Source organism: Accipiter gentilis, chromosome 29 (assembly GCF_929443795.1).
Source record: "Accipiter gentilis chromosome 29, bAccGen1.1, whole genome shotgun sequence".
Taxonomy (NCBI): Eukaryota; Metazoa; Chordata; class Aves; order Accipitriformes; family Accipitridae; genus Astur; species Astur gentilis.
In genome coordinates, this window is record NC_064908.1 from 8098308 (window position 1) to 8115180 (window position 16873).

Sequence of the window (16873 nt, forward strand, 5' to 3'; positions counted from 1 at the left end):
TTAGAGCACACTGTCACCTCCTTTGGTATCACCACCATGCACGGCTGCCCCCCGCATGTCTCTGGATCAGCCCCTGCTACCAATCCATCTGTGATCTCCCACACACACCAGGCAGCACTGTGGCTACCCTGAGCAGGAAGGGCTGGCATGCTGAGCCACCATGTGCCACTCTCTGGCCTGCAGCATCATCCCCTGCATCCCTTCAATGGCATGCTGCCAGGACCATGTACCTGTTCTTACAAACTACACCAGCAAAGCCACCATTTCCAAACCCAGCACTCAGAGGTGCTTGGCTCAGGGCACTGCACATCTCCGGTTCTCCTCCCTGCTGTCTCACCCTTCCATTCTCCCATAGCCTTCCTCCCACAGAGAGCACTGACGACTTCACATCTTCTCCAGCTGAGGGCTTGCTGGGTCTGTCCTGGAGACACCACACAGTCACCATGGGACAAGCCAGCTGCATTGTGGCTTCCTTGTGCCCTGGGCTTCCAGGGAAGTGAGGCCTTGGGGTCAAGACCTTCTACCTTAATGCCAGACATTTGCCTGGCAGAGTGAGCTCCTAGAAACTGGCCTGTGGGCTCTGCCGGGCAGAGGCATTGCACCCACTCCCAGGCAGGACCTGGCACCCCACTGCAGGGGCTCGGCACAGCCCTGCAGCCACAGGGCCCAGAATAGCTCGTCTTTCCCTGGAGCGTGGTCAGGAGCTGCCTCTGCCCACCTGGTTCTGTCTGTCACTGTGATCACTGCCCTTGCTGCCCTTTCCAGACTGGGATTAAAATTCCTCTGAACCAGCCAGATGGATGGGGCTATTTATATTTCTGTTTTTCCATGGCCTCTTTCCTCCATCTGCACCCCATGAAGGGCAAGGAGCATCCCTGCTTGGGCTCTGCAGGGAATTGCACCCAGAAAGGCAGAAATGTCTCTCTCAGACCAAACAGGGAGCAATTCTCCACTGGGGAAGGCTGCAGTGCTACGAGCACACCTTCTTCCCAGGGTCCCTCTGGTTTGTCAAATGGAAAATGCTGTCCATTTAAGAAACCAGGGCCAGGGCTCAGACAGAGGCACTGCTTGCTCAATTACCACATCCAAAAGCAGCGGCCAAGTGTCCCTGTATGACTGTGACCCATACAAGTGCCAGTTCCTTGTTGGATCTGAGGGCAGCAATGCTAAGAGCAGAGACCTAAGCATTGCAATTATCAGTGTTATCAAGGCTCTGTCTTCAAGGTTTTAGCTAAGGCAACTCAACACCACTCACCTCCTTCCATATCAGTGACATCCCCCCTAGCCTGTCCCCAAAAGCCTGTCCTTGTAATCCCAGACATGTAAATACGACTGTCGTGAGGATCATTCAGGTATGGAGGGACTGCAGAGCTACGTCTAGTGGTGTGGTGGGGTTATCTCCCTTGCTGCAAATTGAGGAGAAATGGGGGAAGCCCACTGCAAGCTACAGCAGCCCTGCAGCTGCCAAGGCACAGGCTGGATCCAACCTGGAGCCCCAGCACTGCAAAAGCTATTCCTTGCCCTGCTTCATCCAGCAGGACAGATTCAGGCTCCAGGGTCTCTGACTGGCAGGGATCTCCCTCTAAAAATCCCTTGCCCAGAATCAAAAGGTCCCTTTGAGAAGCCCAAACCAGATGAACAGTGCTTTGGCCAGCTCCAGCGGTATTTGCCCACCATGTGCAGCCAGTGAGCAGAGAGGTTCAAACCTGGGCCAAGGGAGAGCCAGCAGGCAGTCCCCTGGGACCCGGCTATGTTCCTTCCATCCTGGGAGAGGAAATAATTGCAAATTTTCTTACAGTACCACCTGACTGTTGTGCTTTGAAGAACCAGCCACATACACAGAGCTGGATCATCCTGATCTGTCCTGCTGGTGTAACCCCCCTAGTACAAGGAAAATTCTTGGCATGGCCAACGTGGAGGTTGTATGCAGTAATCCATCAGTGCTGGCTGGAGGAATCCCCCACCACCTCCTACAGCTGTAGGTCCAGTTTCCCTGGCTTATCTGGCTGTAAACCATGGGCAAATGCTGATGTTAGCAGAGCTAGAGAAACCAGGCTGCTGACTATGAAGACATCTCATAAGCATCTTTGTCAGCAAGGTGAGGTGCTGTAGCCTTTCAGTGGGGCAGGTCAGGGCAAACTCTCTCTGGATTCTCCAAGTGGTATGGCAGGACACATACTGGCAATGTAACTCATGTGGCCATAAAGCAATATCCTGAGCCAGGGCAAACGTACTGCCGCCTCTGGATACCAGCAGAAAGAAGCTATAGGGTATTTTGTCCTGGCAGACTTTGTACGAGGTCAAGCACCGCATGCCCTGCACCTGGTGCAGACCCCCCCTTCATGTGCTCAGGCTGATCTGAGAAAAAATCAGTCATGCACTTTGCACAGATCTGGTGCTGCCCATGTTGCAGGTCAGCATGGACACTGTGCACTCACAACCCAAGCAGCCACCCTGTGCCTACACCATGAGGGAGACATGGTAGACCCTGCAAGCCAGGCACACACCATCTACAGGCACAACTCCACTGACCTCACTGAAGCCCTGGCCAGTTTCTAGCAGCTGAGGACCCACTCTGTGCCACCAGCACCCACCATACCCTCATCAGCCCCAGAATTCAGAGCTGGCTATCCACAGTGGGAGGCTGCTTACAGAAGGGTGGCAGGGCTGCCTGGGAGAGCTGGGATTGGGTGTATGAACAGCCTAGCCTTCAAAAGCCACTATAAAAAGATGCAGGTCTTTATAACACACCGGGCTGCTACACACACACGCTTCAGCCATGTTAGGGGACACAGAGTAACCTGACCTGTGGGTGCTGAATGAGCTGTAGGAATAACAGCATGCACCATGCCAATGCAATGCAACATGACACAGCTCCAGCCTGCTCAGCAATGTCAGCTCCCAGTCCCTATGGCCACACAGGGCTCTCCAAAATAAGCCCCAGCTCCATGTCTCTAGTATCTCCTCCCAGGGAATAGGGGGAGCAGGGCTTGGATAAAGCCTCCCAGCTGGCCAAAGTGGGTAAGGGGACAGTGACCGTAACACGGACAGATAGCTACTCCTGCTTCCCAGCAAAAGACAGCCACATGCAGCAGGACTCATGGCACTCGCACTCCTCCCTGACCCCTCCAAACTATCCCCAGCCTCCTGCCCTCCTCCATGCCCTCTGTTCCTGCTCCTGCACCATCAGTCCCTGCACCTCCTCTAGAGCCTCTCAGTCTGGCCCTGCTTCCCTTTCCCCCTGCAGCTCTAGCCCCCATCACCTCACACCATCCTTTCGCTGCTAGGCTGAGGGGTGGCCCTTGCCATGGCTGAGGCAGTTGTCACAGATCACAGGAGGTTTGAGGCTGGCAGGGATCTCTGGAGATCACCTAGTCCAAGCCCTCACTGCTCAAAGCAGGGCCAGCTTACAGTGGGTTGCTCAGAAATTTGTCCATGCAGGTTTTGAATTTCTCCAGATTCTACAACCTCCCTGGGCAACCTGTGCCAGTGTTTGGCCACACTCACCAATAAAAATGGGTTTTGTATGTGCACCAATGGGTTGACTGGGATGCAAGCATAAACTGCCTGCACCAGAACATGCAGGGCAGGTAGCTGTGCTGCTGAAGTCTTTCATAAGGACTTTTAAAACATAAAACACCCATAAGGGTGTTCTCCAGAGGCTTGCAGCAACCATGCTTTGCAAAAACACAGTAGCTCTGTGTCTTTCTCCCCTTCCCCTGAATGTACATGAGACAAGCCCTGCAGATGTAAGAGGGAGAAGGGGACAGGACAGCTAATGAATGTATGGGAAAGAACATAGTTACAGCAATCTCATAGGCTCCTCATCCTTTGGAAATCAAGATAAAAATGAAGGCTGGAGCAGAGGAAGGCTTTTTTGAGTATGTGGTGGGAAACCCTGGTATCCAGCATGGGAAGGGCACAGTGGAAGGCAGGCAGGCCCCTCTGGGCTGCTGCAAACCATGTCCAGGAAGAGACATTGAGACAAACAATTCTGCTTCTTACAGTGGCCTCTGTCATAGCATGGGGAGCACTTGGGAGGGGGACACATGCAGGAAAGAATTTGGAAGAGTTTTTGAATCATTTGCACAAATTTTTTAGAGCAGGTGGTTGGACTAGATGATCTCCAGAGGTCCCTCCACCCTCAGCTGTTCTGTAATGCTAGGATTTTCCTGCCATATTCCCCAGCCATAGCTCCTTCTTTCCCATGTGACAGACCTGGGTTTGACAAACCCCAGGGCTGCAGAGACAGGAACCAAAAAAAGCAATAAACCTCTCCATCAGCTATGCAAGCATGGAGGGCCCAGACCCTACAACAAGTTGTTCCCCATTGCATCTCCCTCACTTGCTGTCCACAGCTCCTCATTACCTCACGTCCCTTCCCTGTCACACCAGCTGTCCTACGTCTGGTCAGATGCCTATGGGACACCTTGGTGGCATTCCTGAGGGTTGTCCCTAGACTAGATGCTCTAGGTCTGCTTGGTTTGAAAAGGCTTTGCTGGGTGCTACTACCTCTGCCAGCAAAACCATGGACAGGAGAATGATCTGGACACAGTACAGACAATGGCTCAGCTGACGCCTGTCAGACCCAGGGTGTGGAGAGTCCAACTAGAGGAAGAGAAATCCAGAGGAGCTGCAGCTAATCTGCCCTTCTCCAGGGCTAGGAGCAGATGGTCAGCAAGGTCCCTTCAGAGGAAGCCTTGCTGTGAAGCTGGGGACTGTGGGACATCCTGCTTGATGGAGCAGGTTTGGAAGCTGCTGTATTTTTACTGGCATTCAGGACAAGTGGTCAGCTCTGCTGTATCAGGCTCCTGATACAGAGGGCTGTTGGCATGGCAACAGGCTGAAAAAAAAACCCAATAGGACAATAGGGTATAGCATAAGGAATCTCATATACAATAAATATAAATAGATGAAATCTCATTTACACGTGACATTACTCAGTACACCCCTGCCTGCCTCCCAGTTATGGGAAAGGCTGTTGGTCTTCTTGGGCAGCAACAGTCCCTGCCTAGGAGCACTGCAAGACAGGCTGCTGCCGGGTTGTCCCCCTGTCATGCCACACTGCCGCTGAGCTTTCTCCAGGTCTACCCTTGCAGGCTTCCTGGTCCCAGCCAAATCCCAAAACCCCTCCCAGCGGGAAGCCCCCATCCCTGCTGCACTCACCTCCTGCTTTCCATGTTCAACCTGCCCCAGTTTTGCTTTGCCTCTGTCCTGTTTTTTTGGCTGGGACAGTTAAATTTCTTCCTAGTAACTGGCACAGTGTGGTTTGGATTTAGTGCGAGAATAATGTTCATAACACACTGATGTTTTACTTGTTGCTAAGTAGCGCTTATCCTAAGTTAAGGATTTTTCAGTTTCCCATGCTCTGCCAGCGAGCAGGTGCACAAGAAGCTAGGAGGGAGCATGGCCAGGACAGCTGACCTGAACTAGCCAAAGAGATATTCCACACCATAGAACGTCATGCTCAGTATATAAACTGGGAGGAGTTGTCCAGGAGGACTGGATCACTGCTCGTGCATCAGTCAGCAGGTGGTGAGCAATTGCATTGTGCATCACTTGTCTTGGGTCTAATTTCTCTCCTTTTATTATATTCCTTTTCATTACAATTATTATATTTGTATTATTAATATTGTTTGGGGGGGTGCTTGGTTTTTTTCTTTTTTTTTTAATTTTGGTTATTAAACTGTTCTTATCTCAACCCACGAGTTTTAATTTTTTCCCCTGATTCTCCTCACCATTCCACTGGGAGGGGGGAGGAGTGAGCGAGCAGCTGCATGGTGCTTAGTTGCTGGCTGGGCAACAGTCTCGTTAATCTCCCAGCTAAGATAACCACACCTTTCAAATCCTGTTATGCTCCCTTGGCCAGGGAAGAAGCCAAAACCAGCATCTTGAGCTTAATTCTGCCCCAGGCTCACAGGTGTTAAGAGAAGCTGGTCAGACAGCACACCAGGAGGCTGAATGAACAATCCAGGAATTAAGTCTCTGTGGGTATTTTTAATTACCCTCCTCTGTGGGCCTATCTTGGTTTTATTTTTAAAAGACATAATAACACATTGCCAATAGTGACCTCTCTTCTTCTTTTTCCAAGGAAATGACAAGTAAACACTATCTTCACTGCCATTAAAAGCCCGTTGAGAGGGAAAGAGACAAAAGCAGTTCAAGGAACTCAAAATTGCACAACTAAAACCTTACTTTGTATTTTGTATCTTAGTTTCTTTGACTGCTTTAATATTTTTCCCTGCAGAGTCCCTAAGGAACAGGCAAAAAACAGAAAAGTGCTTTTTTTAAGACACAAGTTGCCAGCCATACCTGCACACAACACACCCCACCCCAACACTGAGTCCTGAAATTGGCAGAAGATAATATTTCATTAAAACAGGGCGTATTTAGATGCTTTGATTCAGTCACCAAACTCAGACTGTCAATGGATCTGAAGAGGGGAAAGGGGTGGCAAACTAAAAATAGTGCAAACTGGATCACATCAAAACAACTTGTTCCAGGCAAAATGGAGTGATTGGGAAAATAAAAAATGGAATAACTGATTGGAAAGGAGCAACTTCTCTGCTTAACAGAGATTTCCTCCCCCCCCCCCTTAAACAAAAACAGCCAAAATTAAAATATAGTTTTGAAATGAAAGGTCAGAAAACTCTATTCCAAAAATGCTGAAACAAAACATTTGAGCCTTTCTGGAACAGGATGTTTCCTTTTGGAAGCGTCATGATAAAAAATTGAGGGAATTCATTCTTTCTTTGGCACCAATTCTTCCTTTCCATGTACCTCACGCACCAATCCGCTGCCTTTGATCTCAACCTAGGGGTGGTTTCAGTCCCTCTGAAAACCTGTTTTGCAGCAGTTTCTCCACCACTCTGCCTCCCTCTGACTTTGCAGCATCTCTCGCTGGTCCAACAACACCTGACTGCACCCCCACAGGGCAGCAGCAGATGTCCCCACTACAGGTATTATGATCTTGCACCCATGCTACACTGAGCAACCAGCTCTGCAGAACCCTCGAAGCCAAGCACCTCCCAGCAGGACAGCAGGGAGAGCTGTGCCTTACCAGGCTGGAGTTGGCAACGTTGGTGTCATCCTCGGGCATCGGCAGGTAGATGGCCAGTGCAACACAATTGGCAAAGATGGTCAGGAGGATGATGATCTCAAAAGGTCTGAGAGGAAGAATTAAGGAGTGGAGACAGGAACAAAAAAGCAAGTACAGCCCTGCCCCTGCCCTGTCCTGTCCCGGTATGTGTGGGGAAACCCCACTGGCTATGGGGAAACAACCTCCCACCAGGGCAGAGTACCAGAGAGAGCAGTCAGACTTCCTCAGTTGCTGCCTGTTTCTCATGTCCCCGGGGAGGGAGGGAACAGGCCAGGATGAGATGCAGGGCCTGGACACTCAGCACATGGCTGCTGGAGAGGGGCAGCTTTGGCACAGGACATATAGGGAGGGGGCACAAATTAAAAGGCTGCAGTGAAGGAATAATGAAGGAATGGGAGAGTTGGCAGTCTCCCCCTCATCTTTCAGTGAATCATCCTGAAGGGTCAGGACCCTCTTGCATAACATAGGCACTTAACCAAAGCATCACCCTTCAGAGTACACTGGCCCTGGCTCCCTCTGTACTCAGCATCTAAGGGAGATGTTGTTGAGCAGCAGATCTCAAGTGGGTCATGTCTCCCTGACTAGAAGGTATCTGGGGCAAGACAGCTCAGCCAGGGTCTCCTCTAGCAGAACATCCAGCTGCTAACACCCCTGGGTACCCTACAGCCTCAGTGCCCCAGTGTAGGCAGTGCTCCTGTGACTGTCCCCAGGAGTGCCACAGGCTGAAAGTACCCAGAGTCCTCAGCCTGAGGTCCGTCCCACTCCCTAGAAGGTGGAATTGTGCTGTTTGGGCCCTATGACATCTCTGAACAAATGGGGTGACCTGCTATTTCCCCCGAAGGCCTTAGGACAGGCACTTGGTCACTCGCAGACTCCTCCTGCTGTCACTGCTCTGCTAGGCCACTGAAACCTCATGGTCAAGCTTCAGCCATCATGTTCCTGAAGCCCCAGAAGAGCTCAAACTCTGGCTTCAGGGCCTCATCCACAGCCAGGCTCTCACCCCAGGGACCCCACTCTCTGTTCCTCCCAGCATGGTCCAAACCTGCCACCCTATGGTACCCTGGGAGTGCAGTAGACATCTGGTCAGAAGGCAGGCATCATCTTTTGCTGCCCCTGTGCTGGTCACATCCACGCCCTGCTGCAGCTCTGAAGTGCTTGTGCCTAGCCAGGCCACCACGCAGCTATGCACGTACCTAAAAGCAAAGGAGTCTTTTCCACTCATCTAGCGGTCTTGTGCTGCCAGCTCTCTGGGTACAGCATGATGCAAAAACCTCCAAGAAACATTTTTGGCCACAACGCTAATCTCAAAAGTTTCCTGGCCAATAATGTTTCTTGGTGAGTACATCTCAGTTGCTCCGATCCAGTTGCCTTGCCTGTACCCCTGGAAACCACTGAAACTAAAAGCAGATGGAGAAAATGAAAATATTTGTCCAGCTGCCCACTGGGCCAGACCCACCTACAGTGTAAATCAACAAATAGTGATGTTAATCAGCACACTCCCCTCCAGCCCCTTCTCTTCTCCATAGTCCTACGAGCCAACATCCACACTTATGACCACAGCCAGTGTCTATCCCCATAAACAGTTTTGAGATCTCTCATCCCCATCCCCACTTGTAAGTACTAACCTGCCACCACAGGCAAACTGATCAATCTCATCCAGCGGGTACAGAGGTTCCAGTACAAGACAGGATTTCCCAGCATCCCCATCTCACTTTGGGTAGATCTTCCAAAGGAGAACAGCTCCCAGGAACATGCTCTGTGGGAACACCTACAGCTCAGCCACTGATGTCACTACAGAGCCCAGCACAGCCCTCAAAATTCAGTACCCCAGCAGAGAGGATCTGCAGCCATAGTGACGCTTCCCTACACCATGGCTAATCAACTAATTAGCTCAGCTTTCCGGACAACTATGCTGAGGTCTCCCTTGGGCTGTGGTGGCCATACCACTGTCAAATCCAGTATCATGGGCCAAGGGGCACCTAGGGAACATTCTCTCCGTATTGGCCTGCTGAATTGGCCAAGTGCTGTCAGTTGTGTCTTACACTCACTACATGTTATTTTGTCTTTTCTGGACCTTTCAATCCATCAGCTTGATGATACTTTAAAAACTAAAGTCAGCTGGAAAAGCTGTTCCCCTCTGTGTTCCAGATAATGGGGCAGAGCCCAGGGGTTAGAGGCTTCTCTGCCTGCTCTGACAGGGTAAGATGAGCAGCCCACCTTGAAGGGTGATGTATCTTGTAACTGGAGCTGGAATCAGCTTGCTGCTTGCAAGTCTGTGAGTCTGGCACTGTTATTAGGTAGAAATGCAGTGGAACAGATTGAACCAAAAAAGAGGCATGTAGTGTCACTGGGCACGGTGCCTCTGCCTCTTGCCACTAAGCCAGAGCCTCAACATCCTCCTCATCTTCTTGTCCTGCAATCTCACTTCTCCCTCTCCAGCAGCCTCCTGCCACACAGCATCCAAGGGTCCCAGCATCTGCCTTGCAGCGGGAATTAGGCCCTTAGTGCCTTGCAGCTCTGTGGTCCCCCAGGGTCCTCAGACTCCTCACCTGTCTGCCTTGAAGTCCTCCTGGCTGCAAAACGACCTGGAGTACCAGGGTGACACCACAAAGCTAGACATGTCCCACCGACTTGCTGGGCTAGCTGTCAAGCACACAATACCCAGCAATTTGCAGAGTACCCAGATTTCCTTGTGCTAACAAATATGTTTTTTGAGATGTGAGCAAATTTCAGCATAAAAAACCCTCTGCCTCAATCCAGCCCGAGTTTCACCTACTCTAAGCTGAGTGCACTGATACTCCCCGCTCTCCAACTGCCTGGAAAAGACCCTGTCCCACTCCTGTGGCTCAGCTTTGTGCTCTGACAGCAGAAGCGATACAGCAGAGATGGGCCCAAGGAACAGGAATGTGTACTGCCATACTGAACCCAGATGCCAGGTATCCCCAGAGAAAATGGTCACAGCTAATCTTCCCTTGGCAGCTTGCCTGGCCCTGAAGACGATAACAACCTGCAGGAACTGGAATGGCCCTGTCATGCCTTGCAAACCCTGATCCCTCAATGAGGGCAGCCAAGTGCATTTGTGTATAAATACAGCCAGACACAAGAGAGGTGCTGGAGAAACCTGATGCCCTGGATCATTTGTCCTGCACAGGTCAGAACCACATGTACCTGCAACTTTGCTGGTGGGACACCCACCTCTCCCCTCCACACTCCCCTTCCAGGGCACCAATGTGGGAAAGACCCCCACTGTGCTACACACTCTCTCTGGCATGTGTTGGCCCAGGAGGAATGTGTTTAAGCATGTTAGAAGATGTAAGTCCTATTTCCAGCTCTTCCCCTGCCACTAGGGTGTACGCACAAGTTTCTTCCATACTCAGTGCCTATTTAAGACACAGACACAGCTCCCTTCCAAGTGCTTGTAGAACAGCCCAGTGTTCATGCCAGAGAAGCAGAAACAGAGTTACCCAATTTTAGCCCTGCTCCCTCTCCTTGAAGGACAGAGACTGCCTTTGCAGTGAAGGAACAAGGGCTCAAAATTGATGGCCAGCACAGTAGCACTAGAGGTGTGAGCATGCTCTAAGTGCCTGCAAATGGGCATCCTGGGCTTTGAAAAAGATGGCATCTCTGGCAGTGTGGGGGCATGGTTTTGGTGTCTCCATGGCACTATGTGTACAGCAACATAGCCAGCCTAAGGCAACCAAGCCACCTCCAAGAGGAGCAAAGCCTGGACAGGGCTGGGATGATCCTGCTAAGGCCAGGAACATGCAGCTAGGTTCAGCAACTGAAATGAGAAAAGTTGGAGTGGAAGAACTGGATTTGCTGGAAACATCCCCAAATTCCATCATTTTTGCTTAAGCCCAAATGTTTTGCTGAAGCCAAAGTGAAATGTTTCATCTCCCATCCTCTTCCCTTCCGTAAACCACAGGTGAACAAAGCATTATCTAATGGCCTAAAATAGCTCCTGTATTGGTGGCAGAACCATGACATTTTGGTGTTTCTGAGCTATAACACCCCAGTGAAAAGATGGCCAATCAAAGAACAACCAAACAAAACCCATCCCTAAATTAAGCCAGAGGCACAGAGAGAGACTGTTCCTCTGAACAGAATCACTCACAAAAGCCTTCACCTGTGAAAGCAGTGCCGGGGAGGGATGAGAGAGAGGGGCTGAGAGGACAACAGTGTCAGCAAAGATTTGGGGGATGCTGGCCAGCCCCCACCACAAGGGCAGGGAGCAGCTGCAGGATCAGGCAAGCAGTGACACACACAAAGAGCCATCCCAAGCAGCTCACCATGGTCTCCCTACCCACCCCCAAACCTGTCCCTCGGAGCAGCCTTTTGTCCCCAGCTCCATCCTCAGCTCTCGCTCCCCCAGCCTGGCCCCACTCCTCTGCCTGGTCCCATTCCCACCCCGGGATGGGCACTGTGCCCCCTCCTCACACACCAAACCCTGTACCCTCCCAGCGGGCTCTCCCCTGTTTCTCCCCAGCACAGCTCCTGTCAGCACAAAATGAGTTCACTCCCTCAAGTCCCTTGCCACCCAGGCTGTTCCTGTCTGTCCCTGCACCACACTACTGAAGGTCCCCAGGCCTGACGTGCTTCTCAGCCCCAGCTTCCCCCACAAGCCTACTCATGCCCCCAGTCTGCACAGCTGTTGCCTGTGCCAATGCATCCTACCGGGGCTCTCCAAGTGCCTCGTTGCCTTTTACAGACCGTATGAGACAGCCAGCACAGACTGCTCCTGCCTGCAGCCCACAGGGTCCTGCTCCCCAGCACACCTCCCCAGCACACCTGCTCACAGGCACACACGTGGGTGCTCCCAAGCCCATGCAGCCAGAAGGATACTTCCACTCCACAATGCTGATGCATGCCTTCCGCAGCGGGTTTTGCAGGGTTAAGCAGAACAGAGCTCTGGCTGGCCGGGGGGCTGCTGGCGGCACCGGCTTCTTGGATTTCTCCTTCTGTTGCCTCTTCTTCATGTCATCCTGGGGAGAAGCAGGCTCCATGATGTTTCTCCCCTAGCCGTTTCTCTCCCTCCTGCCCCACAGTGGAGCCCCCCTTCCCCAGGTCCCAGCCAGCTGGAGCTCCTCTGGATCTCCCTTCTTGGAGAGTCTGTCTCCTCCACGCACCAGGGGAGGCAGTGGGGGAGTGGGGGCTGGAGCCTGCACTCGCATGTACAAACACACAAAGCATGAGTTTATATTTAGATCCCAGCCTGGCTCCCGGGTGCTGTCACAGCTCCTGAGGCAGCAGAAGGGCCCCTGCAGCTGTTGCTTCTTTACACAGTGCACTGGGAGGCGGGTGAGTGCTTCACATGCCACTGACCCGGGCTGGGGGTGGGAACAGGCTGCCCAGTGATGGGCACATTGTCTCTGAAAGAAAAGCACCTTTGTCCCAGGGGGTCAGCTCTCTCCCCAGCTCCCCACCAGCCAACTCTGCCAGAAGTGGGAAGCCAGGCTGCCTGGTGCAATGCGTGCAGCCCCATTTGCTGAATCACATTATTCAGCGTGAGACGGAGAACCCCGACTCTGGCCGGTTCCCAAAGCAGGTAACCCACAAAGTGATCAGTCCCCTCTCTCTGCAGCATTTCACCTTCATTTGGTGCAAACTGCTCAGCTGAGCCCTGGACCCTGTGATCCTGGGGCTGTAGGGACTCTGGGGCTGGGTCCATCTCACTGACAGGGACTTTGACCCCAACCTCAGAGCTCCAGGGAATCATGGCAAGTCCAAAAAGTCCTCTGGCTTGCTTTTCTGGAGGGGAAGAGGAAACCCTTGGCAAGCATCAGTCACTCAAACAATCCCTTGCTCAACCTCACCTTCCCAGTCCTGTCTTCATGATATGGAGGATGGCTGGGGATGCAGGAACCCAAAAAGCCTAGGCTGGATTGTGTCCTGGCAAGTCTAGCTGGGCTTGGGAAAGCCCAACTGGATGAATGGTGTGAACAGTTATAGTAACTCCTGAGCTGGAAGGTAGGCAGGGAGAGAGGAAGGTTATCAACACCTCTTCACAGCAGGGGAAAATGAGGCACCCAGAAGGGTTGCTCTTGGGCTTTTCCTGGGGTTTCCTGGACTAAGTCAGCAAAATAATTGCAGTGATCTTATCACTTACAGTTATGTCCCATGGCAAATGGTGTCCCTTGTCCTACAGGGATGTCACAGTCTAATGAGACTGATCAGCTGCGCTCCAGTCAACCCCATGCATCCCAGGGAGCTGCTCTACCCACTGTACCACACTGTCTTGCTCAAAGCTTCTTCTCCTTTGCTTTGCAGGGTCATTCCACTGTGGAGGGAAATTACTTTGCAGCTGTGCAGCAGGCTGTGTCAAGGGCCCGAGGACCACAGTGCTGAGGGAATTGATCACTCCCTGCCCACGGCTGGAGATAGCATGGGAGAGCAACTCCCGCAGCTGCTCCAGCCAGTTCTGATGCACTCTGGAGGAGGGGCCCCTCAATTGTAAAGGGGTTAAATGCCCCCTCCTACACCACTCTGCCACATTTTGTATGAAATCAGAGTAAAATCATTCCTGCTGAGGGCTCCAGCCCTGTCTCCATGTGAGGCAGGTCTGCGCACGTTCCCATTTCTCATTTAGTCCTCATTATTCCCCCTAAACCCTAGCGAAAGCCAGGAGCCATATTTCTGCTGCTGCCTGTGCAGGAGAACCTGTCCCAGGGACAGCAAGGATGTGGGGCCCATCTATCGTTGAGCCTGAGAAGAAACATCTGCCCTCTGACTCACCGTGGAAAAGTCTCAGAGGAAAAGGGCAGGGTGAGCAAGCTAGGGCTGTGCAGCCTGGCACAGGTAGGGGCCTGTGGAGAGGAGACTCAAGGCCTCTCTGATTTCCTCTACACCCCTTTGTTCACACACCCTGTGTGCTGCTGCTGGCAATCGCTTGCCACCTTGCTGTGCTCTGTATTTTGCACAGGGCTGTGCTGGCAACCACCAACCTGACATGGCTTTAACAAAACACACTGCAGAGCTCTGCTTGACGGAGAAGTTCCTACCTGCCCAGCAGGGATAGACTCCTTCCTCGTGAAACCTCTTCACATCCATCCTCGTCTTCCTCGCACACTTCGTGGGCTTGCATGTTCATCTCCTGCTCCATCACTGCACAAGGACATGGCCTTAGGAAGGGCCCCAAATGCAGTGGGCCAGTGACGAAGGCCTGCCACACCACAGGGGCCTCTCCTGCCGCTGTAAAGAGCGGAGATGGAAATGCTGTCTGCACTGCCAGCAGTGACCATGCCAACAAACACCTCGCACTTCCTGACCCACACAGACGAGTGCTCACGCGCCTCCTGAAAGCTTCCCCTTTCCCCAGCCCAGGCACCTCCCTGCTTTGCCGACCGGTTCCCGCGGGACCTTGCCCTGCCTGTCCCTTGGAGCTGCCGGAGCTGGACAGACAGACGGCAGCAGGCAGCCTGTCGCGCTCCGGGTCCACCACAGTCTCTCCCCTCCCACACGCACCAGCCAAAGGCCGCACCTGCCCACGGGAACCTTCAGCCGGAGCTGGAGTCCCGGCAGCGGCTCCTCCCGTGCCGCCGGTGCGCGGGGCAGAGTGAGGCAGCCTGGAGCCGCCGACCGGAGGAGCCCCGGGGTGGCCGGACCAGTGGCGCCCCGGCCTGAGCTCTCCCCTCAGCAGCCCCGCGGAGCCGAGCCGAACCGAACCGAGCACAGCCGAACCCAGCCGAGCACAGCCGAACCCAGACGAGCCTCACTGCCGGCAGCCGGGCAGCAGCGCGAAGGGGCGGCCGTCCTGAGCTCAGCCCCGCTCCCGCCCAGGGGACGGCCCCGCCCCAGCTCCCGCCCCGGCCCCGCCCCGCTCCCGCCATCGGGGCCCTGCCGGGAGCTGCTGCGGCGCCGCGGGGCACATCCCTGCAGAGCCCCTCGCCCGCCCCGGGAGGGGGAGCAGCGCTCCGGGCCGCCTTTGGGATGGGGGGGAGTCAGCGGCCGCCCCGACACCACGGGCCCAGGCGGCTGCCGGAGGGACGACGGGAGTCCGCGAAGCGGCGGAAGGGCAGCCGAGACCCTCACGGACGCACGCGCTTGTGTGTGTGAGTGTGCGTGCGTGTGTGTGTGTGAGTGAGTGAGGGGGTGTCTGCCAGCATGGAGTGGGATGCGGCGTCGGGGGCTGAGTGTCCCGGTGCCAGCAACTGGGGATCCAGGGGCAGCTGCCAGGCAGACAAGAGGGTCTGACCCAGCCTTTTCCTCATCTCTGGTGGCTACGTTCCCTTCTGTATCCTCTAAAGGATAGATATTCTCCTTGGGATTCTTTTTACTGTTAACATATTTGTAAAAACATTTTTTATTGTCTCGTATGACAGCGGACAGATTTAGTTCTAGCTGAGCTTTTGTCTTTCTAATTTTCTCTCTGTATGATCTAGCAAGATCCCTGTACTCCTCCCAAGTTGCCCACCCTTTCCTCCAGAGATGATAAACTCTCCTTTTTTTCTTGACTCCTAGCAAAAGCTCACTGTTCAGCCAGGCTGGTTATTTTCCTCGGCAGTTCGACTTGCAGCACATGGGAATAGCCTGGTCCTGAGCCATTAAGATTTCCTTCTTAAAGAATGTCCGTCCCTCCTGGACCCCTTTGCCCTTCAGGACTGTCTCCCAAGGGACTCTCTCAACCAGTGCCTCAAAGAGGCCAAAGTTTGCCCTCCGGAAGTCCATAGCAGTGGTTTTGCTGACCACCTTCCTTGCCTCACCAAGAATTGAGAATTCTATCATTTCATGGTCACTAAGCCCAAGACGGCCTCCAACCATCACACCTCCCACCAATCCTTCCCTGTTCATAAACAATAGATCTAGCAAGGCTCCTCCCCTGGTTGGCTCACCTGCCAGCTGTGTCAGGAAGTTATCTTGCACACACTCCAGGAACCTCCTAGATTGTTTACTCACTGCTGTGTTGTATTTCCAGGAGATGTCTGGAAAGTTAAAGTCCCCCACCAGAACAAGGGCACACAATTCTGAGACTACTGCCAGCCACTTGTAGAACGATTCATCTGCCTCTTCAACCTGGTCGTGTGGTCTGTAACAGACTCCCAGCACAATATCTGCCTTATCGGCCTTCCCTCTCATCCTCACCCATAAGCACTCCACCTTGTCATCACAATCATGTAGCTCTGTACAGTCAAAACATTCCCTAACGTAGAGAGCCACCCCACCACCTCTTCTACCTTGCCTATCCCTTCTGAAGAGCTTTAGCCGTCCACTGCAGCACTCCAGTCATAGGAGTCATCCCACCATGTTTCCGTGATGGTGACTAAGTCATATCTATCCTGCTGCATGATGGCTTCTAGCTCGTCCTGTTTATCGCCCGTGCTGCGTGCATTAGCATAGATGCGGAAGGTAAGCTTCATTTCACTTATTTGTGGGTGTCTGCACCTGTACTGAAGTGTTTAAAGTCCTACTGTGATCAACAGACATCTAATCAGGGCTGTAAGGGAGCTCAGGATTTGATTTCTCTCATTCTTACCAGGACTCTTACATTTGGTCAGAAAATAGTTCTCTCAGTTCCACTGACTGTATAAGGTGAATCTTCACTGTCCATGAGAGGGATTCTCCCTTCTTTGCGTACCCACCCTGAGGTCCATTACCAGCCTGCTCACTGACCAAGGTGTTCTCACCCAAGCAGCAATGTCTAAGTAGACTGTTTAAGTATGTTGAGTACATCAAATGGCATTTCTTCATCAACATGCTGATCTGCAATAAATAAAGAAATAAAAGATGACAAATTGATATTCAGCATGATAAGGATTCTGTCTGCAGTAAATAATGTCT

The 16873-nt window shown here is 52.7% G+C and overlaps 1 protein-coding gene across 6 annotated transcripts in view; it reads right to left on the reverse strand.

The window, feature by feature from the left end:
• Positions 1-14784, reverse strand: part of CACNA1S (calcium voltage-gated channel subunit alpha1 S) — a 54127-nt gene extending 39343 nt beyond the window's left edge. For 3 of the 6 annotated variants that reach the window (XM_049833006.1, XM_049833007.1, XM_049833001.1), the window contains exons 1-2: positions 11942-12155; positions 7061-7166 (exon numbers count right to left, since the gene is read on the reverse strand). In XM_049833006.1, coding sequence (XP_049688963.1) covers positions 7061-7166; positions 11942-12102 — 267 coding nt within the window. In that variant the 5' untranslated portion in view covers positions 12103-12155. Of the gene's footprint in view, positions 1-7060; positions 7167-11941; positions 12156-14097; positions 14410-14560 lie in introns of those variants that run through there. The other 3 variants (XM_049833003.1, XM_049833005.1, XM_049833004.1) reach the window with 3 other exon arrangements.
• Between the last annotated feature and the right edge of the window lie 2089 nt (positions 14785-16873).